This window comes from Protopterus annectens, chromosome 10.part0 (assembly GCF_019279795.1).
Source record: "Protopterus annectens isolate FY-2018-M chromosome 10.part0, PAN1.0, whole genome shotgun sequence".
NCBI classification, from domain to species: Eukaryota; Metazoa; Chordata; order Ceratodontiformes; family Protopteridae; genus Protopterus; species Protopterus annectens.
Window position 1 is genome coordinate 1,758,612,670 of NC_056744.1, and position 26,984 is coordinate 1,758,639,653.

The following is a 26,984-nucleotide window of genomic DNA, read 5'->3' on the forward strand; positions in this document are numbered from 1 at the left end:
CTCCAATCCATTCTGCCCTAACTGCAGAGAAATGACTGGATGTGCTTGGTGGACCTCCAGGATGCATGCTACCACATCAAAATAGACAGGTGCTCTCAGAGGTTCTTCCGCTTCCAGCTGGGGGCCAATCATTACCAGTTCAGAGCACTACCCTTTGGTCTCACCACTGCCCCCAGGGTGTTCACCAAAGTGATGGCAGTCGTGGCTGCTGACCTGCAGCTGCAGGGGTTGCAGGTCTTCCCCTACATGGACGATTGGCTCCTTTCAGCTCCCTCCAGTCCACCACCTGGGCATAACCATAAATCTCAACAAGTCCCTATTTGATCTGGTTCAAGTTCTAGACTTCATTGAGGCTCGATTAGATACCACTCAGAACAAGATTTTTCTAACTCCAGACAGACTTCAATCACTCAGACGTCATGTGTGGTACATTGTTCAGACCCAGTATCCCCCTGCAGAGCCAGTTCTTCAGGCCTTGGGGTCCATGGTGGCCACGATCACCCTGATCCCCAGGGCTTGTCTGCATATGAGGGTTCTCCAATGGACTCTAGTGGTCCAGTGGTCCTTGCTACATCTGCCATTATCTTGCCCAGATCGTTTGTCTCAGGCCTGTAGGGGATCACTTTTTTGATGGCTTCAATCCCTGGACCCTCTTCTGGGTCACCCGTTTATCCTTCCCACCCCGATGACCATGGACATCTCCCTACTCGGGTGGAGGAGGCATTGCATGGGAAGGACAGTCCAAGGCACGTGGTCTTCCCTGGAGACCAATCTGTATATCAGCGTCTTGGAGATGAGGGCAGTGCTGTTGGCGCTGCAAACTCTTCATGCCCATCTTCCACAAGGGGCAATTGCCATTACAGTGGCGAGACCAGACCAGTCAAAACAACCAGGGAGGTAATCTGCAGAGGTGCCTCTCACAGTGCGACATTCCTGCACAGACTTTTTTTTTTGGAGTCGACTCTTCTTTCCTAAAACTTTGTTCATTGACTGGAGGACAAACACTGCAGCTCAGTACAGGGCAGTACAGTAATTCTTCTTCAGACAGTTGGTGATATACAGAGAGAAGGTCATACTGTCAGACTTTGCTTCACCAGCATCTAGTGAAAGATAGCAGTGAAATCCTCCCACAACTGATCTTCGTGTCAAGACTGGCCACCTTGTCCTGAACATTGATGAAAATGTGAAGAAGTGCACCAAGTATTTTACTGTTCATGTATCTGAATCATATGTAGATGTGTGGAATTATTTTAATACATAGTATAATCAGCATGTCAGCACCTGTGAGTCTTTTCTACGTAAGGCAGAAGTGTTGCAGAATGTACAGAAATGTTTTATTGAAATGTTGCTTTTTGCATGTCTTGTCATAAACATATTGTACAAAACCTGGAACACAACCAGGATAAAATAATGTTTGAAGCACAGACAATGGTTCCTGTTTGTATATATCCTGTTGCAAAAGATTTATTAGAGGGTTATGTAGATGTCAAAGTTTGTACTTTACAGTCTGATTTGCAAGAGTTAAAAAAACTGGATTGTTAAAGTTAGCAACCAGCAAGATCTTGACCTCATGAGTCACTTTCAAATTTACTGTGATAAATGAAATGCGTCTGGTAAAATGCATGCTGACACTGCTAAATGTACAAAAAAATTTTCTCAATTTTTAAGTCTCACAGACTACAAACAAGGCAGTAAAGCTAGTGGTATGATAGAAAGGTTAATTGTCCGTTTGCAAAAAAAAAAAAAAAAAAAAAAAAAAGACAAGCAACTGGCTGACACACAGCATGATGTAATTGTTGCAAGGGAGGAGACTAACACATTACTCAATTAGAGACACAGGAATCTGACTCTGCTAGAGCAGCAGACTTAGCTAATCAAGATCTTTTAAGATTACAAACCCTGTTAAAAAAATATTAGTCTTTGCTGGTTTTTCCGCTGAAGTTTAGCGTCGGTCTAGGATGGTTATAAACTCTCCCTAAGTGGGATAAACAAAAGGGTATTTTTAATAACATGATTACATGGTTACATTTGAAAACATTGAACTGCTGAAATATCGAAAACCATATGGTCGAGACCATATGATCGATATTTCAGAAGATCGATCTTTTCAAATTGTAAAAAAACAAAAAACGAAAAAAAAAACAAGAAGACTTTACTGCAGGGAGGCAAGCCCCCCCTGCACCCCCCTACTTAAATATACCAACTCCGAGATTGCATTATACTGATAGCACAGCAAGGAACAGGAAGTTTTCCTATTCCCTGCTGTAGCGAGATCTTTGAGTTGGTATATTTAAGTAGGGGGGTGTAGGGTTGCAGGGGGGCTTGCCCTCCTGCAGTAACGTCGTCTTCTGTTTTTTCATTTTTTTTTTTTTTTTTCACAATTTGAAAAGATCGATCTTCTGAAATATTGATCATATGGTCTCGACCATATGGTTTTCGATATTTCAGCAGTTCGATGTTTTCGAATGCAACCGATTACATTTAAACTTGGGTTCTTAAAACTGCAGGCACTGTATGCAATGATACACTTGAGCGTTGCTTCTAGAATTTTATTCCTCGGTGTTTCATGGCTTATATACAGCAAAAATGGCATAAAATCACTGCACATTACAAAACAGATAAAAACAGAGACGAAGTTCATGGTGAACTGACAAAAAGATTTAATAAACTTCTAAGACACAGAGTGAGTTCAAAAAGTTCAGACAACATATACTAACACTTTTTTCAAAAGTGCATAAGACTTATAAAGTCAGCAAAACAGAATACTCACAAATATAATCTGGTTAGTAAAGAGTTAAAGCAACAGCAGTTAACTACGCTGATAACAACTAATTTATGACATACTGTTCTACCTTTCAAAAATGGTTAAAGGTACACAACACAAATTTTCATTCAGTTACAGCAAGCACTTATCAAATGAGAGTAGTTAAACGCAGTAAAGACATGATGTCACAAGACTGCACCTAAATGGCAGCAAAAGGCACACAACACCAAATGTAAGTCTAAGTAACAACCAAAGGGCAAGCGTACATTCATTTCTCACAGCATAAAGCAAATCAACAATTCTGCAATAAAATGATGTGTACTACAGGGGGGAAGGGTATACTTTCAATTTTACACTTACTGTGTCTGAAACAAAAGAACAGCATTTAGCTAAAGTGATACAGGTCCTTCAAACACTGCAGGAGTCAAGGTTTATGGTTAAAAGTGAAAAGGTACAATTCATGTCATCTGAAGTAAAAGTTATAGGTACTGTTTTACGTCCTTCTGGGCGTACTCCTTGTTCAGAGAGGGTGCAGGGAATTCTGCAAATGGATAAACCAGTGACCATTCTGGATTTGCACAAATCACTAGGTATTATAAATTATAATCGGGAATTCATAGAGCATGGCAGTTCCTCTGTATGACATGCTTTCTAGCCAGAAAGAATTACCCTTTCTGGAGTGGGGACCAAAGGAAAATAACAGCTTTTTGTAATTTAAAGGCAGCATTGGCCAAGGCTACAGAACTAGTAGCTCCAAGTTTAACACGTCCCTTTGTGTTACAGAAAGCAGCTGGACCCAACACACTCTCTGTTGTACTTTTTACAGTAGTGGCCTCAAGGCTCTGATGCTAGAAAGGAAAAGACTTGACATCCCATTACATTCTTTAGTAAAAATATGACACATGTTGAGAGGGATATCACCCGTGCATTCAGCAACTTTTGGCAATTTACTGGGGTTTAAAACAAACTGAATACTTAACAGATTTTTCCAAAGACATTATAGTAGGGACAACACAGTGTGCCATACAGGCTTTAGTAAATGAGGCTCAGTTAAATAAACTGATTAATGACATCAGTCAAGCAGTGTTTGCAAAATGGTTGGCATTATTTAGTGTCAAGCAAGTTACAATAAAGGCAGGAGATAAGTATTACTTATCTAACTTCATGTGATATGAAGGAAAATGGCGCAAATGCATAAGGCACATTTCAAATCCAGAAAAGCCTATTCTGTCTCCTGATTTTCAGGAAGACAGGCCATCCATCTTTGTTTACGATGCTTGATTTTGGGACAATGGACAGTATCGAACTGGATTTGCAATAGTACCAGAAAACCCTTCTATGGGGCAGCCAACTGATACAGTTACGGGGACACATGTCTGCTCAGCGAGCTGAACTGGAAGCAGTTCTTTGTGTTGCAGCATTTTCCACCGTCAATATCTTTTCAGACAGTGCATACTTTGTTAATTCTCTGCAGCTGCATATATCTACATGGGCAAGGAGAGGGTTTGTTGATAATATGGGCAAACCACTGAAACATGCTTCTCTGTTACAGACTATTTGGAATTTGGTTTGTAGTCAGTCCCTTGTGGGTTGCTACCGTATCTTAAAGGTAAAAGCTCATCAAAAAGCTACAAATTAAAATTTTCAGCTAAATAACTATGTGGATCAAATGGCAAAAAAGGCAGCCAAGGGAGGAATGCAGTTGTATCCTACAAAACACCTTTCTGCTATACCAGATAAAACCACTGCAGTACATGCCATACAGACAGTTTTCAACTCAGAATTTGCAGCATGATTTGCTGCAGATCCAAACTAAGTTTGGGCTACAAGAAGAGTTAGAAAAATGTACACGTGTAGGAGAAAGTCTAGGGCAATATTATGCAAAATGTTTTGAAGACAGTTCTAGTCTTCCTTGTATACCGTACCAACAAGCATGACAGTTAGTGAAATTTAATCATCAGGTAATGGGACATTTGGGCACACAAAAGTCATGGCCCATTGTAAAGAACAAGTACTAATATCTACAGCTAAAGAAAATCTGTGATTTAGTGCATGCTGGATGCTTAATATGTTTGCAGGTTAATTGAAAAAGTCACAGTTACTAAGGGTAACTCCAGTGGATGGACCTTGGTATGCCATCCAAGACTTTGCAGGTCCATTACCCCCAGCTAAAGGTGGGTACAGGTATCTTCTAGTGGTAGTTGATGTTTTTTCAAAATAGGTAAAAGCAATTCCTACCAAAACAGTGATGGCTAAGGCTATAGCAGAAGCCTTATGGAAAAACTTTTTTTGTCATTGGGGATGGCCACAAGTTATCGAATCTGATAATGGGCCATAATTTGTCAGTAAACTGATGAAAGCTTTGTGTGATTTGCTTGGTATCCAGCAATGATTTCCTGTTCCTTGTGTAATCTTGCTGGGTGTCAGAGCAACTCCACACAGTAAAACAGGAATTTCACCTTTTGAAGTCATGACAAGCAGGAAGATGCCTGTACAATTGCCATTCGATCCTACTGTTAGTTCAGACAGACCATTATTAGACATTGCACAGCATCAACAATGGTTAAAAGATATTTCTGAGTTGTGTCAAAGCCTGTCAGAAATGCAAGCATTCAACTTACGGTCAAAGGATCCTGTTATGCCAGAAGAAAACCTTCCCTCTGGGACACAGGTATTAATCAAGACGTTCCACACAGACGGTTCATGGAATAGTAATTGGCAAGGACCCTTTGAAATAATTGCTCAGTTAGGACCTCTAGTGTACAAAGTTAAAGGAAAGAAGAAAAGCAAAATGATTCTGGTTCATAGAGATCAGCTGAAAGTCATTAAGTGACTTCATGTTTTTTTTTTTTTTTTTTTTTTTTTGATAAATTAACAGGTAAACCTACCTCTGTTCATACAGACTATTTGGTTAAAATCCCTTCTACCTGTAAAAAAAGTAGGTAGACAGTATCAAAAAGTTGTGGTATATTTTAACATCACATTTCCATATACAGGCAGGTGCCGATATAAAAGGGCATGTTATCATACTTTACTGGGAAGTTTGGGTACCAGAATGGGAGCTCTTAATGCAGCTGATATTGAAATTCTGACTAATCATTTAAAAGTAGTGGGGAATATTTACAAGCATCTTGGAATCCAGAGATGTGGAAAACACATTTGCACAATATAAATTAGCAGCAGTAGTTTTAGACAGTTATGATGCTATGCAGCTATGTCAGTAGAAATTTGATGGTAACATGACAATTTTTGTAAATTGGACAAAGTGCACTATGCAATCTTTGTATGTAGAAAGTCAAAAAAAATAATGTACAAATTGAACTGATGTTACAAAATGAAAATGTTTGGCGACAGTTGTTTAACAAATGGATACCTGATACAGATTGGGTTAAACTATTTACTGTATTTACTGAAGTAACATATTGTACTCCACAGTACTGTATAGGGCAATTCTCACATTATAATGTTACTGATACCACTCTTATGTGTCAATGTATGATATTACCTGTTACATTCTCGTACCAGAAGGTTATGAGTATTGGTTGCCACAGTTTGAAGGTAAACATGTAGATATGAGAGGAAAAACACACAAAATTGAGTATTGTACACAGACTCAAAATGGATTAATTTATGGACGGCATTCACCTGTCTATGAACCATGCTTACTGCAGCATTCTGTTAACTTATGCAAATGGACCATTATGCCTTCTTCTTTTCAAATGTTTGTAGAAGTGGCTCCTCAGCATATTTGTCTGGTTGCAGATCAAGATGTAGGTCATGATTTAAAATTATCTTTTGTAGGATGTTTATCACATGTTGATTTCCTTAAATTGAATAATCAGAGCTATCTATGTGTTTACTGAAACCATAGAAGTAAATGCTTCCAGAAATTGGAATTATGACTTAATACAGCTTTCCAATATATCTGTATCTTTGGATAATTTAAAAAAACATAATGAACAATACTAAGATTCTCAGAGAGTGTTTGGAAAAAAAATAAAAATATTCTCTATTATGAAACATTAAGCATCATTGCAAAAGATAAATTACTTTGTTTGGCTGAAAAGACCAAAAAAGATACTGCTCACAATTGGTGGGATATCTTTACTGGTTGGTCAAAATCAGGAAAAAAAGCTGTTAAGTTGGTTGATGCATCCTGTATTAGTAGTGTTAGGCATTATAGTCATATTAACTATCTGGAATTGCTATAGAAGTTGCCATTTGCGGAAAATGTATAGAATCCAACAAATTATCATGGTTAACCTAGGTAAATTGGAAAAGGATTCAGTGTGTACAACTGAAGTTGAAAATGGACATTTTCCTCTTTTTAATTAAAGAGGGAATTGTGAGAGTAATTAACAGGTTAAAAATAGATTTCAGTGGATTTTATTCTGAAAATTTTAAATATTCTGCATTTCAATTTGTAGATTGCATTTGGCAAAAACATATAGTTTGGCATTCATTGTTATTAGGAGTCAGAAGTAAAATAGTTTATCTTTTATAAGTTATGCAGTTTGTGAAATTTATTATTTACAAGCAGGTCAAGACGAACTCTTGTATGCAGCTGTGTGTCGAAAACAGGATGTGCAAGATAAGAGCAAGGCCGAGGAGTTATCCATCAGGAACAGAATGTTTGAAATATGGAAAACAAACTGTCAGCAGACCAGCTTCAAAAGAAAGACTTATTATTCTGGCAAATTCTCTAAACTACCGATACCGTCAAAAGACACTATAAAGATTGGGACTTTTTCTTTTGTATCAGAGACTTTGATTTTCCTATCCTTACAGATCTGATGCTGTAAGCTGAAGTATGGCTTTGTTATTTGTGTACATCTTTCATTGTTAAACTATATGTCTACTTCGTATGCAGAGTAAACGAATGTCATAATAGCAAAACTGATCTCGGTGTTTTCATTGAGTAAAGGTACAGACTACCTGAATAGTTTAATGCAACTTTAATTTTACAAATATGTCTGTAGTCTGATGCATCAACAGACAGGGGGGAACCAAGTCGTATCCCCTTTGTCGCGAAGCCATGAAATTGTGGGAATGGGTGATCTCCACCAGCTATTTTCTGGTGGCAACGCACATTCAGAGGAGGTCCAACATTCTGGTGGACAGGCTCAGCAGATCTATTCTCATGCCTTACAAGTGGTCTCAGCATCCTTCAGCAGCAGAACAGATTTTCCTAAAGTGGGGTCGGCCTTGCTGTGATCTTTTCACCTCTCCTTCCAAAGTGAAGTGCAGCAAGTTTTTTGCTCTGAACCTCCTTCCGGGGGAGTCTCAAAGGGACACTCTCTAGTTCATGCTTGGCCCTCTGGTCTTCTGTATGCTTATCCTCCACTTCCTCTAATCCCGAAATTCATACAGAAAGCTTGATGGCTGGGGAGCTTAGTGATCCTTATTTGCCCCCTTCTGGCCTTGCCAAGTTTGGTTCTCCTCTCTGTCGTCTCATGCAGTGTGTCCTCCTTAGACAGGTATGGTTCCGGATCTGATCTCACATCCCTTAGAGATCCCACACCCAGATTTAGTCAGTCTGAAGCTTACAGCTGGGCTGCTCCAATTCCAGTGATAGCTGTCACTCCCGGGATGTCTTCTCCAGTTAAGAAGATTTTGGTAGCAGCTCACAAATCTTCCACCAGGAAGGTTTATTCCAGTAAGTGGAAATGTTTCTCAATATGGGCATCTCAGCATGATTTCAACACTTTCACCGCTCCAGTTCCCGCCATTTTTGAGCTGGCAGATATTTTTCATCAGGGTGCCAGTGTGTCTACAGTAAAGGTTCAGCTGGCAGCTATCTCCGATTTTCATATAGAAGACAATTCGGCTTCCCTAGCTTCTTCCAAGCTTTGTAAAGCCTTTTTGAAAGGTGTCTTTTTACTTAGGCCTCCAGTCAAGGACTCTATGCCCCCTTGGGATTTTACTTTAGTCTTACAAGCCTTGTTTCTTCCCCCTTTGAACCAGCTGCTGCAGTGGATTTACAATTCCTGTCTTGGAAGACAACTTTTCTGGTTGTTATTACCTGGGCTAAAAGAGTATCAGAAATTCAGGCCTTATCTGTCAGGCCCCCCTTATATGGTGTTTCATAAAGACAGGGTTTCCTTACGGACGAACCCTTGCTTCTGAAAGTGGCTTCAGAATATAACATTAACCAGGTTATCAATATTCCTGGATTCTTTCCAAACTTCCAGAATAAGGGAGAGTATAAATTATGTTTGCTTGATGTTCATAGGCATTTGCATTTCTATTTGCATAGAACAAAGTCCTTTCTTAAGTCTGATCAGCTTTATTTCCTTTTCTAAGCCTTTCTTAGGGAAACCTGTGTCCAAAGTAACTATTGCTCAGTGGATCATTCGGTGCATATCTCTGGCCTATACAGCCAAAGTATTATCTCCACCAGGTCCAGTCAAGGCACATTCTACCAAGTCTCAGGCTAGTTCAGTGGCCTTTTAGTCTATGGTTTCTTTGGATGACATTTGCTCTGCAGTTACTTGGGCATAATCACACATGTTTAGTTGGCATTATAAGTTGGATCTCCTGTCCAGAGGCAAGGCATCCTTTGGCTCCACCGTGCTCCGGAATATCCTTCCACGAGGACCTCCCAGGGTCTTTTGGTAGCTGAATATAGAAGAGCGTTAGTCAACGAAAATAAAATAATCCACAAAAGGCACAAAACGCTAACTGCCACTAATATCCAAATAATGATGCTTCCAAAACAGAATAAAACAAACTTTTTTATTGTTGAACCTGTTGTTATAGTAGTTAAGCGCTTTTGCCCATTACATATGGGCTTCATCAGTTCTGACAATAGTTCAACAATAAAAAAGTTTGTTTTATTCTCTTTTGGTAGCTGGGGACTCTATCCAACAGGTTGAAGATCAAATGAAAACAACAAATTCAGATAAAAAAGTTAGTACTCACCATAACATTCCATCTGAGTTGTTGCTTTTCATTTGTCTTCAACCGTCCCTCCCTCCTTCCCCCTGTTTTATGTGGGCTGTGTGGTAGACAGGATGGAAGAGGCATAGGCCCTACTCTGGTAAGCCTTTGCCTTCCTTATGGTGCTTTCAGGGTACAACTGCCAGAGTGTTAGGTGCTTGGTTAGGTCAGGGTGCTATTGTCAGCAGCAAACTTGATCTGAGGGGAGGAGGGAGACAGGGGCATTATGGGTAGGGGAGGAGCTTGGAGCTCAGATCCAATGATGGAAAATGTGGCTGAGTCAGATCCATACCGGATGCGTATTCCCACAGGTTGAAGACAAATGAAAACAACAACTCAGATGGAACGTTATGGTGAGTACATAATTTTTTTTTTCTCATGATATTCCTGTGTCATTTACTGAGCTCCAGACTCCATGTCTGTTTTGTTGGTGTTATTAAACAGACTGTGACAAAAGACAGGTTATTTTTATGCGAGTCCACAACATTATGCTGTTAATTGATGTATAACAACGGAAATTGATAAACAGTGGGTCTTAAGTTGTGACTTGGGTTTGAACCCAGGTACTGGATAGCAGGCCTTGACTGGCAAAATGTATGCACTGTGTTAATGAGCAACAGATGGCTTATGGAAAATCTGGTGGCTGAACAGACTTAGAACTGCAGGCAGTGAAACAGTAATGGTGTGTGAACTGCAACCAGATTTCTTCTGTTTTCTGTAATGAACAGAATGCAATAGAAACTGCCTTTGCAGTTTGGGTAACACCTCCTCTAGAAAACTGTGAGACTGGACACTGAGAGTAAGTGCACGTATCTTGTAGGAAACACAAAATGAAAAAAATCGCGGCACTTGGTGTCATTACCTAAATCTTGCAAAATGATGTTCTTAGAATGTACTACTTTGGCTCTAAGGTAGCTGGTTGTGAGTGTGAAATGTGTCCTTGACCAACAAACTGACCAAGGGTTTCTTTTGTACAGCTTCTTCAATGTAATCCAGCAGTGTGGCAAAGGAGGAGGCAGAACTGAGCTGAGGAGGAGTTTCTTCAAGTTTTGCTCTCCCTTCGTTAACATTCCTTCCCCACCTGTAGTATTTATCCAGTCCTTATGGAAGAGTGTGTGTGTATGTGTGCATGCATGTGTTGTGTGTGCACGCTTGTCCATATGTGTGCATGTTTGTCTATATGTATACATACATACAGCAGCACAGAGAGGTTACCCCATGACTGCCCCTGTACTGCTAATGGACAGGCAGCTCATAAAAGCTTTATCCCATGCATGTGTCCCCTAAAACTATCTATGTATGGTATGGTCCCAGTTATCCTCACTAGGGGTAATGTAGGTCAATAGTGACAACACTATATATAACACCCACACACACACACAGGCATGGATATAGTATATTCCATTACTTGCATGTCTTGAGAATAGAGTATATTGCTGTTAGTTTAAATCAAAACATGGAGACTTTGAATGTCAGCTGCTGTGTGGTGCAGGTAAGTGGGATTTTGCCTGTTAGGGTTAGAATAAGGGATAGGTGTGGGGACAAATTTTAGTGGTTGTCTGTCTCTGTGTCTGTGCGTGCATGTCTGTGTGTGCGCACACGTCTGTGCACATGCGTGTGTCTGTGTGTGAGCATCTGTGTGCACACACGTGCGTGTGTCTGTGTGTGCGCACCCATGTCTGTGTGCATGTGCGTGTGTGTGCGTGCATGTGTGCACATGTGTGTATGTGCCACTGATTTGGGGTTAGGGTTAGAGTTAGGGCTAGGTAAGGTAATAGTTTTAGCATTGTATATGTGTGCTGGTATGTGAAGTGTATATTTGCTTTTATATGCCTTTTGTAGTGCACAGCAGCAGGGTTAGAGTTACCCCACACAAAGTAAGGTGTGGTACAAGAGGGCGATGCCCAGAGTCTGTTCATATTAGGACAGGGTAGGTTGCTGATGGCACTTTTCTTCTACGTAGTTGCACTTCAGTAGGTGGATATCTGAAAGAGGCAATACAATGTTATGTCTCTTGATATTTAGCTGTTACCACAAGAAGGAAGTTATTGGTATAGAAAAAGTTTGTGAAAATGTGTACTACTGAATTGCATAGTCTGTGTTTCATGAATTAACAATGGCAAGTGGTGAACTGGCCATTTGGGATGAGACATGCAATAACTGGTTAGATTTTCCAGTTAAATATACCACCTTGAGTAAACATTGCATACCATTTAGTAACCAAATTTAATTAGTTTTTAAGTTTTTGCATATAGTATTTTATATATCCTCTCTTATAATATTGATAAAAACACTAATTCTTACATTCCTTGATTTTTGTCTTGTAGCCCCAGTTTTATCCTTTCTTCCCTGGGCTTCACAGCCGTGGCATTTGTGACAGGAGCACTAGCTTTGTGGGCTCCCACTTACCTGATACGATCCCAAGTTGTACAAGGCACAGCTAAACCTTGTATCAAGCAGCCATGCGTCTCAAATGACAGGTAATTGTGATGTAGGAGGTTCTGGAACTCATGAAAGGTGAGAGGGTTATGGAGAAGGTACATCATCTCTGGGTTTGGAGATTCCTTGCAGATTTATTTAAGTGGTTAGGTAGACTGGTGAGAGGTTGTCATAGTGAGGGATGTACAAACATGAAACAGCACAACATGCAAACAAAATAATACAGTATTTTTTTCAACATTCAAGGTTTGTACGTGGTATAGACAGTAAAACAACAGTCTTGTACACTGTCAAAAGTGTTATTGCATAAAATGCCGTAGTGCTTGCATTTGAAGTCTATAGTTCTGCATTTTCTTGCAATTAAATTTTATAGTGTATGGCCTCAGTGCAGAAAAGTTACCCATAATAATCGATCTAGCATTCATGGACAATTAATAAGTAGAAGAGAAATGTTAGTGTTGTCAGAATTGTGCTTTACCTTCAGGGGTTTGCATGGTTTAAACATCTGTGTTTTAGATCGATGTAATTAGCCACTATCCTGAAAATTCACAGATATTGATGAAGAAGCACACACACACACACACACACACACACACACACACACACACACACACACACACACGTACAGATAAAGTCCTCCACTTAGGCACAGTTAGAATCATAGACATGAAAGAATAATAATAGCTGTCATTTTGGGATTTGAACCCAAGACCTCCAGCAGACCATGCTGGTGTCATAATGAAGTATTTCAGTAACTTAGTTGTAAAGGTAGTTAAATTGTCGATGTTATGTATTTCTGACGGAAGCAGGTTCCATTCAGTTTGTCATGCTTGCTTAAACTTTTCTCTCCTTATGCTGAAGCAAAACTGCCCGCAGGTTCTACTAGGCTATCTGCCCGAAGGCATTTATAAGCCTAGCCAGAATGTGTTGGCTTTCACCGTCCCCTTAGATTAGTTCCGTGTGCCTGAGGCAAGGGTCCCTTGGCTGTGTCATCTGGGGAATGTGTGCAGAATTTGATTGGCAGTCTGTGTACAGAAGGGGAGCAGTAGTCCAGGAGCAACAGCTTGAAGGTAAGTGTTGACAGCAGAAGTGAGGCAGTATTATTACACTAGTTTAAATCTTAGCAGTGAGCCCCCTGCTGGACAGCAGTAGAAAAGACTATACTTTTTCTTCCAAATATCTTTATTAGAAATTATTCATTTTTAAACACCCAAAGAACAAACCATACAATAAAGTAAATTAAAAAGACAAGTGATCTTTGTTTAACTTAACAATGCTTAGAGAGTGAAACCAACAAAATAACTTCATGTTAAATACTTCTCATATTACATACTTTAGTGAATGTTAGCACTTTCACAGTGATAAAACACTGATTCTTCAGACATAAAAAACACATAAAAGCCAAGTATATATATAGCAATCCAATGAAAGCTTGACTATTCAAATTTAAAATCCAATAAACAATGCAACCAGTCATGAAATACATTTAGAAGCATTGTTACAACCGTAAGAAATAATTGACAGTGCATTGTATCTATCATCTAAAATCTCCTAATTAAAAAGTCTAGTATACTAAAAATATACTGTATGTCACTCATACCAAACATTTGTTAAGATTTTTAGTCATTGAAGTAGTCAGAAGAAGTGGACGTGGGGGAGATTTGGCAAATGACGTTGACATCTGAGACGCTGTGGATACTTTGGTAAAGAGCGATTGTAGGAAAAGGGTTAAATGATAGGGTTCTGAAGCTGATTCTCCAAAATATGTCTCTTTTCAAATGATATGAGTGATGTACAGTATATTTTTAGTATACCAGACTTTTTTAATTAGAAGGTTTTAGATGATAGATACAATGCACTCTCTCTTTAATTATTTCTTATGGTTGTAACAATGTCTCTAAATGTATTTCATGATTGGTTGCATTTTTTTATTGGTTTTAAATTTGATTGGTCATGCTTTCAGTGGATTGCTACATATATACTTGTCTTTTATGTGTTTTTTTATGTCTGAAGAAGTGATGTTTTATCACTGCGAAAGCTCTAACATTAAAGTATTTAATACGAGAAATATTTAACATGAGAAGTTATTTTGTTGGTTTCATTCTCTAAGCATTTTTTGGCTCACTGGATGCATGTGGGGACATTGATCTTTATTTCCTGTGAACCATTTAGTCGTGCTGCCATCGTGGGTATTTGGATTTTGTTTTAACTTAGGCTATAGAATGTTTTTAACTTTATTTATATTTGTTTACCAGGATTGTGCACTGATCAATACTGACCAATTTCAGGCTCAGCCTAGGTGCAAAACAAAACATTTCACAAAAAAAAAAAAAAACAGAAAAGTTAGCAATAGCAGAGCAGGCCAGATTAGTTACATGGCAAAACTGCATATGTACATTATAGTAAACAATCAGAGTATAATGTGCAATGTTAGTTTCTAAAGTGGGTTAACCATCAGTAATTCTATGAGATGAGAAAAGTGTAAAGGAAATGGGGATGTTGGGTAATATGTCCTGTGCTGAAGGAGGAGTATATGGATTGGATGAAGAGGCACTTGTTGACTTCAGGGGATGCAAGACGGACTTTGTGGGATGGGGGTGTCCGTTTTGCCTTCTGGAAGGGATTTCTAGCTATTTGCCTGTAGCAGCGTTGTACCTTTGGGTGTCATTTCATTGTGTTTGTACATTAGGAGAACTGGGTTTGTTCATTGTAGCAGGTGGTATTTGCCTGGTCTTTCTGTGTTGGGAAATGCACAAAGGGTTCAAAGTGTAGTTATTTTATTGGCCAGAGGGCTCAGTAATCCGCTTTCTGTTTTTTTTTTTCCATGCTGATATGAATTCAGCACATTTATGCAAAGCTGCTCACCACACAGGAGTGGTTAGCAGTACCCTGTGCAGGAGCAAACACCTAGAAAGCAAAAGTTCCGTATAGAACTTTTGATAAAACTTTGTTTTTTTTTAACACACTTATTGAATTATCACTTGTGACATAGGCACATTTATATAAAAGTAATCAAACTGTATTAAGTTAAAATTAAACGTTTTACTATATATCATATAACCGAAGCAACATTACATAACTTATTTAATTCCTGCCTCCCTTTTTTGTTTTAAACAAGAAACATCTTTGATTATGTCGTAAGTGATGCTTTAATAATTGTGCATTTATATTAAATGAAAACAACCCACACAGACACAATCCTAGTTGCAAGCATTTTACATCACAAACCATACTGCCACACTCCCAGTTGCAAACATTATACATCACTTATAGTCTACCCAATCATTTTCAGTCAAACATTACATAGCTCATTTAAGTCCTGGCTTCTTTTAAACCTCATTCCTCCCTTGTATGCATTGTTCCCACAATTTCTATGTTCCCGTGCAGTTTGCTCCTACCTTTTTTCTAAGGATCAAAGTTCCAGTTGTTTTATCTGTTACTATATTCACTACTTACTAAGTGCACTTCCTGGATGCCAGGAAAAAAGAAATAGAGGACCTGAAGGAAAATCAGCTACAAAGGTGATGAAAAATACTGACTGGGAAAAGTACTGTAGCTGTTCAGCAAAAAGAAGTACAAGTTCCAGACATGACTTTCAGTAACCTTGAGGAAATTATAAAGCAACTGCACACAGAGCTGACTAAAATAAATGAAACATGGATGGAGTATATCAACATAAACAATAAAAGGCTGGAAAAAATGGAAGAAGCTTTAAAATGATACTCAGATAAGGCGATAAAACTGTAAAAACTCAGAGGTTGAAATGAAAAAGTAGCTGACTGAATATGAGGCTGCACAAGAAGAGATGCTTCAAAAAATAATAGAATTAGAGGACAGAGCATGTAGGGAAAACCTGAGATTTTTGCTGCACCTGAGAAGCTGGAAGGAACAGACTGTGTATTAATTTCATAAAAGCACAGATAAGCAGCTGTACTGGTGTTCCAGAGCAGGAATTGTTTCTTGAAAGGGCACATCTTGTGTATGCTCCAAACCTGGCTATGAGAAAGCAACCTAGACCTTTAATGGTAAAAATGCAATCTTACCAGCCAAAGAAGTTGATTGTCCTTCTGCTACAGTTTTATCACAAAGTACTAAAAGAGGGAGACATCGAGTGCTTGTGGAGAATGACTACTCATTGTACATCAGGCAGAAGAGGAGTAAATTTATTCCTTTATTCAAGGAATGTCAAGAAGCAGGCATAAGATTCAAACTGCTGTACCCAGCTATCTTCAAAATATTTTTCCTTGGAGGAACAAACATTTTTGTTGAAGTAAATGTTAAGGAAGAAATACAAAAGTTTGTCCATCAAAAAGTGAGCTGTGAAAGAGAAGGAGATCCTGATTCTTGTTCTTCTGTTAATAAAGACGACAGAGAGACTGTGCCAGTGAAATATTTCTATTTGTTTCAACAGAAAATGCTTGAGAGAGGGAAAAAAGCACAAGAATTGACTAGAAGAACCAAAAGTGCACTGGAGATGAAGCAGAGACAGGGTTTGGGAAATGTAAATGAACAGGAACAAGAAAATCTGGAAAAATTGGACTTTCTTGGACTTTAGGGGACTCTAAAGCATATGTCATGCTTTGTGTTTAATTTTGGAAAATTAGTCAAGAGGGGAAGAGGAGGGAGAAAGTTAACTGTAAATAAAACAAAATTAATAGTACTATTTAAGGAATACATGATTTTCTTTGCATGTTATGAAGTAATATTTTCAGTGGGGAAACTAATGTAAATAGCTGCTCCTGCTTTTTTTTTTTTTTTTTTTTTTTTCCTTTCTCACTTCTCTGTTTCTCATTCAGTTTTAAGAAATTTAGGCACTGCAGTGTTAAAAAAAAGATCTGGTTAAAAGAGGATGACAAAAGAAAAATGTGTGTGCTTTTTTCTCATTGTTTATAAGGGAATGACTGGATTAAGGCTATTAGATTTACATTCTAACAAGTTTTAACAGAAAGTAAGTAAATGAAAAAGAATATTGAATATTATAAGGCTTTTTTTTTCTAGTAAACAGTTTTGTATCTGGCTCTCATGTCAGTAGCAGACAATTTGATAAAGAGTAATAGCTTGAAGAACATGTTTTCTGAAAGCATTCAAGTGTTTTCCGAGCTGAGAGAGCTATAAAGATAGGGCAAAACCATACGGTAATTAATAGAATCACAGGCTCTACCATATGTCTTAGTATGGATAGTCTTTCTTTCTGTTTAGCTTGTTTGTGTGTGGCTGTCAGTTTGGAACATTTGATCCTATTAGGAGAGTAAAACTTCAATATTTAAAGATGTACATAGTGTGTTGTTATTAAGTTAATATGTTTTAGGGAATTTTGGGGGTATGTTTGTGTTTTTTGTTTGAGGATTTTGATTAAAACAACAAGTTCTGCAAGATGTGACAGGTTCAAATGAAGATTATACAAAAACTGTATAAAATATTAACCTACTAAACAGTGAATGCATGCAACACAAAAGCTGGAACTAGACATTTAACAGAAAAAGCTTTTATATGTAAAAGGTGGGAATAATAATCCTCGAGAACATTATTCTTTCTTTAATGTCTTTAAACACTAATAATCTTATAGGCAAATACAAAAAAGAAAGAGTTGTGAGCTATATTAAAAAGTGTGGAGTGCAAATGGCTATGCTATAGGAGACACACTTGGAAAGAACTGAACGTGAATTTGATAAAGGTTTTCAGGATGGTTATTCAGCAAAATATCTGTGTTGGAGGAAAAGAGGAGAACTTATATTAATTGCAAGAGGAGGTCCAGTAGTAATAAAAGAGGATAAAAATGGTAGATTTGTAGTGCTAAGGGGCTACTGGCAAGGGAGGATGATTACACTGACATGTATTTATATTTCTCCATAAACTGCTATAATGGAGCTTGATACAATTCTGGGAGAAATAATTAGCTTTCAGCAAGGAATATTACTTATAGGTGGAGATTTGAATTTGATTTGTGACAGTGCAGGTATGTCTGGGGGGCCCCAGAAAGAAAAATATAATAAAGGAGCAGAAATTTATGAAAATATTTGGCATGGAAGATGCGAATTCAGTACTAGGAGTTCAGAGTGAATTTACCTATTATTTACAAAGAAACAAAAACTGGGCTAGGCTAGACAGAATTTACATTTCACAGGAACATGTGCATTTAAATGAAGGTCTTGATATGCACACAATAACTATTTCAGATCATATGTCAATAAAACATATGGTAATTAAATAAAAATGAGACACTGGCACTTTCCCACCTATCTGTTAAACAGAGTGGAATTTAAGGAATGGGTAATGGAAATTAATCAGGAGCTATTAGAGAAAACAAACTTTTTCTGAAAATATTGTTAAAGAATAGGATAAAATTTAAAGTGGAATTTAAAAATAGGGTGGAAGTAAAAGAAGAGATACTGGTTATGAAGTAAAAAGTATTACTTAGAGGGACTGACAAACGAAGTATTGCAAAATAGGGAAAATGTCACAGAACAAGAAGAGGATTAATTGCAGAATGCTAAACAGAAAATAAGGGATTACCTCAATAATATGCATGAGTTTAGAAATATTGCTATGAAGCAGCTGCGTTTTGATAATAACTATAGAGCACAAAAACTTTTTGCACAATGACTCAGGAAACAGAAACTAGAAAGGGCTGTCACCAAGCTTGGGGATCCTATAACAAGTAAGATAACAAGGGATCCTTTAGAAGTATTAGAAATATTTAGGAAATTCCTTAAAAGTCTGTATGAAGCAGAGAAATGTGGAATCAAGAAAAGGTACAAATGAACTTGTTTATGGAAGAATTAAATATGCCAAAGTTAGAGACAGAGGAGGCTCAGTTACTAACAGGATAGGAGGAGAGGAGATAAAAATGATGATTTGTAACCAATGTACAGGAAAGTTCCCAGGAATAGATAATATTCCTGTGGAAGTTTGGAAGCTAGGAGGGGAAAAAAAACTGATAAAATTCTCGAAGGTTTTGTTTAACAGTATTTTAAGAGTAGGGGAAGTACCAACATCCTGGAAGAAAGTGGTGGCCGCTGTAATGCCTAAAGAGGGTAAACATCTGTCAGATTAGGCTTCATACAGGCCTATTTCAATACTAAACCATGATTATAAAGTGCTCATGGTCTGTAATGGCTAAAAGATTGGTAAGAATGATGCCATAATTGATATGGATCATTGTGGTTTTGTGGGGGGGGGGGTGCAAACATTTGACAACATTAACAGAACAATGATGATCCAGAGGGAAGCAGAATGTAAGAAAATGCCGTTGTTGGTGGGTCTTGATGCAGAGAAAGCATTTCAAAGAGTAAGCTGGGACTTTATGAGCAGAGCAGTGGAAGCATTTGCATTCCCTGATAAAATTATAAGGTTGATTAGGAGGATATATGAGGGATCGGAGTTGAAAATTAAAGTGGGTGGGGTCCTCTGTGATAATTTGTGCTTGAGCAGAGGAACCAGGCAGGGTTGTTCTCTCTCTCCCCTTTATTTGCATTATATTTAGAACCATTTGCAAAGAAAGTAAGGGATGGAGAAATTCAAGGATATAGTTGGTGTGGAAGTCAAGAAAAGCTGGCTGTATTTGTAGATGACATTCTGGTTTTGGCAGGTGTAAAATAAAGGGACTTGTGCTGTGCAACATATTAAGACAGTTTCAAACCTTATTGATATACAAAATTAATGAAGCTAAAACAAAAGCTTTAGCGATAAATTATGTACCCATGTGCAAATTGGTTCAGCAGTATCCATATTTATGAGGACATGATAAAATGAAGTATTTAGGAGTATGGATAAAAAAATATTCTAGTGTGGCAGCTAGGGATATGTGGGAAGAGACTAAAACAAAAGATGATACAAAAAACTGAGAAAATGGAAGCTCAGTTATATGGATATCTATAGTAAGTTACAAGCAGTTAAAATGTTTTAGTCCCTTTATTCTTGTATAGAGGTCAGGCATATTTTTGTCAACCAGAGGAAAAGTTGTGGATAGCAATTAATAAAGAGCTTAAATATTTTATCTGGGAAGGGAGGACTGCAAGAGTAAAGTGGGATAAGCTTATTCTTCCAGTAGAACAGGGCCGATTTGAAGGAGTATTTCAGAGCAGCACAGTTAAGGCTCCTATACACTGCACAAACAGAAAACTATGATTCAAAGTGGAATGAGATGATGAAACCGACTGGAATCTCAAGTAACAGGGAGAGAACGGGACTTTTCATGCAGACCTTTAAGGAGAACAACAGTAATCGTACAAAATATTATATTCATAAAGTAGCAGAAGGTCTACGAACTAAGCCAACATGGGAATGGAGAAAGGAGATTCTACTGATAGTCTGTATCCTTAATTACAATTATCCCTATGTGGAAGAGGGGGTGGGAATATATTGGAGAAAACTGGAAGATGTTGAGAGTAAATAACTAGAGAGGAAAGATGATGGAATGGGAAGATGCCAAGAAGTTATTTGGACTGCAGGTTAGAGATCAGCACTGGTAGAATTTTTAGTAGAATCCAGAACAGAATTTCCTGTTATTGTATAACTATAAGAATCAATCAGAGGAGGTTAGGAAGGATTTGGGAGAGAGACTGGATAAGCAATTCATAAAGAAACAGTTGGGGGATATATGCATGTCTTCAAAATATGCAACATAATCTAGAAGATTTAGTATCTTTGCCTGGAAAGTGTTTACATAGGTATTTTTATACCCCAGGCAGACTCCAGATATTTTTCCTCAGGTAGACAGCAAATATTGGAGGTGTGATGGGGAAGAAAGAGGTAACTGGGAACATATTTTCTGGGAGTGTAATGAGTTGGCAGATGTTAAAGATTCCCTGCGAACTGCTCCATTGGAGATGCTGGCTGAGCAAATTGGAGTAACTAGGGAAATTATTTTTTTGAGCTATGATACAGAATCAGAGTTGCCTAGAGCTATTAAGGCCTTGCTGAGTCTAATTATGATGGCTACCAAAAAGGTAATTACTAGAAAATGGAAATCAAAGTCTAAACCAACTTTACTAGAAGTAGCAAAGATAGTAACTGAGGTAAAACAACTGGAACTTTAATCTTTAGAAAAAAGTAGGAGCAAATTACATAAGAAAAAATGGGAAACATGGGATCAATATATGCAGAGGAGGAATGAGTTTAAAAGAAGGCAGGATCTGAACGAGCTATGTAATGGCTGACTTGACCATGAGGATATAAGTGATGTATTATGTTTGCAGCTACAGTTTAATCGGCATGATTTGTAATAAATAATGTTTGCAACTGAGATTGTGTCGCTATAGTTTATTTTCATTTACATAAATGTAAGATTGCTTATGTCATACATGATGATTTAATTAAGATGTTTATTGTTTAAAAAAAAAAAAAAAACTTGAGTGCCAAAAGCATAGAGGAGCTTGTTCATACATCGAGTGGCAGTACCATTAAGCTCTGTAAAATTTAATATTTATAGCCTAGCCTGCCCCAAAAAGCACCCTTAATAGCCTTCTGTAAGCCCCAGTACACCCTACCTTTGTAGCTTTCCAATTAAAGGACCGGACAGCAGGGATATGCAATTTCCTAACTTTTCTCTGCAACCAGCTTGGTGTAAATGGGTGTCTTGAAACAGTGCAACAGTTGTCCCATGTTTACTCATCATCATCAACCCCCTTTTTTTCCCATTTTCTGTTGTATTCACTCTTACCAACTTTATCTATTCAATACCAATGTCCTAACTTCTTTGATACTCTTGCCTGTCTCAGATCATCTCTCATGTAGTCCATCCACCTCTTTGGTGGGTGCCCTTATTTCCTCTTGTCTCCTTCCTGTCTGCCCTAAATCTTCTTTACCAGATTGTCATCTGCTTTTCTGCACGTGTGCCTAAACTACTGTAATATACTCTTTTACCTTTTCTGCAATTGCAGCTACTTTGGCTTCTGCTCTTATGTCCTTATTTCTTCATCTGCCCCCCATTGTGCATCCTGTCACCCATCTTATGCACTTCATTTTCAGCACCTCTAGCTTTGTCATCTGCTCTGCCTTTAGTGCCAGTGTTTCTGTACCATACGGTAGTACTGGTCGCACCACTGTTTTGTAACCGTGCTTTTCAGCTTCTTTGGCATTCTTCTGTCATATACTATACCTGACAATCTCTGCCATTTGATTGCAGCCCTTGATTCGAGCATTGACCTCCTCATTCAGACTTCAGTTTTCCTCAACCACCTCTCCTGGATACTTGCTGCTAACCTGTACCACTATCTTCCCTTCTATCTTAATTTTCAGTCTCTTCTGATTTCCCCATTTGCTCCCATTACCACTGTCTTATCTGTATTCAGTTTCATCCCATGTGCCTACAGTTTTGCATACTATTCCATTCCCCTACTCTTTGCTGAAGTTCTTGCTCAATCTCTGTCTCTAATGGTACATCATTTGCATCTAGTAACCTTGTTGGTCTGTGCCCCTCATCTGTTTGCTAATGTAGTCCAACAGTATGAACAGCAGTGGGCTCAGAGCTGAACCGTGGTGCACACCCACTCCCACTGGGAAACCCCTCTGTGAGACCAAACAGTGTTCATACTCAAGTCATTTGGTCCTTGTACATAGCTTGCACAAATTCTACAAATGTTTCTGGGACTTCAGACCACCTCAGTACTGCTCAAATCATCTTTCTTGGGACCTTGTCATATGCTTACTTCATGTCCACGAATGCCCATTTGGACTCTATACTTATTTCTGGTTTCTTCTCTGGTATCTGTCACACTGCAAACATTGGGTCATTTGTGCTGCATCCTGATCTGAATCTGAACTGCTCATCTCCCATCTTACATTCTACCATTCTGTGTATCTGTTTATCAGTTACCCACTCCAAAACTTTCATGCAGTGTGACAGGAGTTTGATACCTTTGACTACCCACAGTTGTAAATGTCCCCTTTGCTCTTGTACACTGGCACTAGTATGCATGTTCTCCAGTCATCTGGGATGCTCCTTTCTCTCTATACTGCTATGAGTACCCTCAAGAGCTATTTCTACCCTATCTTACCAACATCTTGATCATATCTGCTGTGACCTAATCTGAACCTGTTGCTTTCCTTGACTTCATTCAGTGCTGTTCTTACTTCTGTGGTGGGCTCCTCCTCTTCTTTCATTGTAGGCTGTGTCTGGGGCAGTATAGCATCTGTGGGGTTTCTTCATTTAGAAGCTGCTGGAAGTACTCCTTCCATCTGCCTTTGATGTCATGTGGACTAGTTAGTAGGTTGTTGCTGATATCCCTTATGAAGGGTGTCTATCTTTTTTGTCTTTGCCTTGCAACCTGATATAGTTTCTTTGTGCCATCTACTGAGTCACTTTCCAGAAGCTGGTGAATTGCCTCTGATGCCTTGTGTTTTGCTATTGGAACTCCTCTTGCAACCCGTTTCTTAGCCAACCAGTATTCCTTCCTAGCCAGGTCCTTCTTTTCTATCTCCCCACTTTTTCTTGCACTCCTTCTGTTTACTGAAAACCACTTAACCCTTAAAGTAACAGATACAGTATGCAAGAAGTGCACATATACAATGTCAGTGGAGGCTAAACTCTCGCATACAAGCACACGTGGTTGTAAAAATGATGCACACAGCACACACATGCTGAGGCACTTAAATGCAGTTTCCTTAAACAATAAAGATCTCCTACACGCCCATTGACAAATTTTATCCTCGGCAAACCCAAAGTCACTCAACAAAAACAACACCCAGTACCACACATTCAGGCACACTCGGTAGAGCCCCAGATGCAAAGCCCATGAGACAAGCAAAACATACTTCCCTGTTATCTAGTGATAGATGACTTCATTGTAATCCATATCAATGTCCCTCTAACCAGGCTGAATGAGGACGAAATAAAGGTTAGTTGCCTTTCTGGAGCCAGGATCCACCAAATTAATCAAGTCATTATAGATACCAGTATGATTCCATCATTATCCACGTAGGTGCAGTGACCTGAGATGTTACCCCCTGGACTATATGAAGAGGGACGTTATGGAGCTCTTGCAGTATGTGTCTTGGGCTGGTATGAGCCTAGCATTGAGCAGGATATTACATTCAGCAGAGGATGATACCACAATATGAGATAAGGGATGGTCTGCACCTGTGCCCTCTAGGCATTTGAACAGTGGCTAAAACGTTATCCATCCTCACAGAGCGTTGTTTTATGTAATGTCTAATTGAAAAATCAACTCAAATGAACTTCAAGGTCTTACTGTTGAATGCCGGGATCCTGAACAAAAAATTGCACTCCCTCCAAGCTCTCCTCACCATTGAGAATACAAACATCTTTGCAGTTAATGAGACATGAATTAAAGCAGAGAGCACCCCAACAGTGCAAGGGTTCAATGCCTTACACACTTTTAGACCAGTATCTTCTTGGACATGGGCTAATGGTGAAGGTATCTTGAGATGCATCAATAACATGCATACCTCTAGGTTGGTTAAACAGGATGACACATTGGAGTTTCTCCATGTGCAGGTCACCATTGATAAAATCCGTTACCATATACTAGTTAGCTGTAGGTCACTGTCAATGATCCAAGACACTCACAGTGCATACCTACACCTACTGGAGACGCTTGCTATACAACTGAACACCTCATGGGGGACTTTCATTGCTCCTCTGCAGACTGGGAATCCTACATGGCCTCAAATCTGCAGGCATGGAGATTCCTGGGCTTTGTGAATACAAACACCCTTGACAAGTTAGTGCATACACCCACTAGCAGCTCCAGCATAGTGGGCGTCATACCCACAAATACGGAAGAATGCTGCATCTCTGCCATATCAAGTCCTCTTTGGTAGGGTCTGACCATAAAGCTGTCATAGGATCATAGGAGTTTACTAGGCTAATGGCCCTGCGGCCCTTACAAGCCTAACAACAAAAATATAAGTAGTAGGGAGGAGGGTGCCAGACAAACTGCAAACACCAAAGCACACAAAAGGCACCAAAGTGAAGGACAGCTCAGATGACAAAATCCACAAAACCAACCTCCAAATAAATGTTTTATTGCACACCCATATTAATGCTTAACTTGTTCACTGCATTTTCATCACAGACCTCATCAGATCAACAATCAATCAATTAAATCCCACTATTTATATATATATATATATTAGTATAAGTAAATCAACCAATAAACCCTTGCATTAATTAAACAATTAACATAAATCAAGGGAAAAAAATGACGACGTTAGAGCTGTTATTAATGAAAATGTAAAACAAATGGTGAGGTTGCACCAACAAATTGACAAAGTAAACAAGCACATTATTAATGATCTCTTGTTTACTGTGGAGGTTGAGAAAGAGAATATTACAAGATTAAGGACATGTTTGATGAGAAATGTCCCTTTATTATCAGGCGGAAAATGAAAAAAAAACAACTGGATAGGGACATTTTGGATTATAAAGAAAATAGAAGTTATCCCACACCTAAATTTCATAGGATTAATATTGAAGATGGTAGAAAGGGGAATGGGGATGGTTATATGGAGCAATTGATAGAGAACCTACACCATAAGGGAAACTCAAACCACATTACTGATATTAATGACCCCGTAGAATATCCCCCATTACGCAGATCCAAGAGATTAATGAACAGAAATCCCTCCAATACAACTACCAGTATTCCAACAGAGGTGGCAGATGGAGGGAACTCGGGGACGGGGGAGGAGAGTAGTTGATTCCACTTCAAGATATAATTATTCAAGAAGATTATAAGTACACATTTAATAACTATAATGTTTTTAATTATAGTAATATTATATTAACTAGGGAACATTTTGACTTATTCTCAAAGGGATTCAAGTTTATTCCAAATAAGAAATGTGATTTAACAAAACTTATTTTGGACCTTATGTTGTTGTACGGAAACTTAGAGGTAATATTTGGGGAGGCACAGAAAACTAGGAATGATGGTAGTGTTAAGGTGAGAAGTACATTTAACCCACCCCTTCACCCACAATTGAAACATTTCGAATCAGTGGTGGAGAAGCAACCAAGAAAAAATATTCATAAAAACAGATGTGAGTATAGCTTGTCTAAGGAAGAAAAGAAGGTGTTAGAGGAAATTAGGGCTAATAAAAACTTAGTGATGAAACTAGACAAGGGGTGTGGGACTGTTCTAATGGACACCTTAACTTATGAAGGTAAGATGTTGGACTTACTAGGAGACGCAAATAAGTGTACTAGTGTATAGAAAAATGAAATCAACCTTTCATGTAAGAAAAGTGACCTAACCTTAAGTGACCTATTTACCGATGGTTTAATAGATTTTCATAAATATAATTTTTTAAAAAATAGTAGGCTCAGGATACCCACTATCTGTGGGATACCGAAGGTGCATAAAGATCTGAAGGATCCACCCTTATGGACTGTAGTATTAGCAGAAGGGTCAAAAACTGCTCCCCTAGCCAAGTATTTAGACAACAAGCTAAAATCCCTATGGGGCACTGATAAAGAGATTCTAAAAGACTTGTGAGACTTTTTAACGAGTATTGTCACCTCAGAGCAAAAGGTTCTCAGGTTCACTTCTCGGCTGGGGTGCCTTCTGTGCGGAGTCTGCATGTCCTCCCTGCATTTATGTGGGTTTCCTCCGGTTTCCTCCCATGGTACAAAGACATGTGTCCGGAGCATTCCTCCCCAGACCTCCACTGAAAATTGGCTTTGTTCCAAGTCGGACTTTCCCGATAAATAATAAATAAATAAATTGGGCATGAGAAATTTAGGGAACATATGTTTTTGTTACAATTGATATTTAGGATTTATTTTCTGTTATTCCGCATAACAAAGGTTTAGATTGGTTTGAAGAAGCAGTTGTTGGTAAAATGATTGGGAATCACAATGACTGTCGGGTTTAGAATT

The 26,984-nt window shown here is 38.5% G+C and overlaps 1 protein-coding gene across 1 annotated transcript in view; it reads left to right on the plus strand.

The window, feature by feature from the left end:
- Positions 1 to 26,984, plus strand: part of LOC122813987 (protein spinster homolog 1-like) — a 329,320-nt gene that overhangs the window by 129,157 nt on the left and 173,179 nt on the right. The window contains exon 8 of the mRNA XM_044086558.1: positions 12,031 to 12,183. Within this exon, the coding sequence (XP_043942493.1) occupies positions 12,031 to 12,183 (153 nt within the window). The remainder of the gene's footprint in view (positions 1 to 12,030; positions 12,184 to 26,984) is intronic.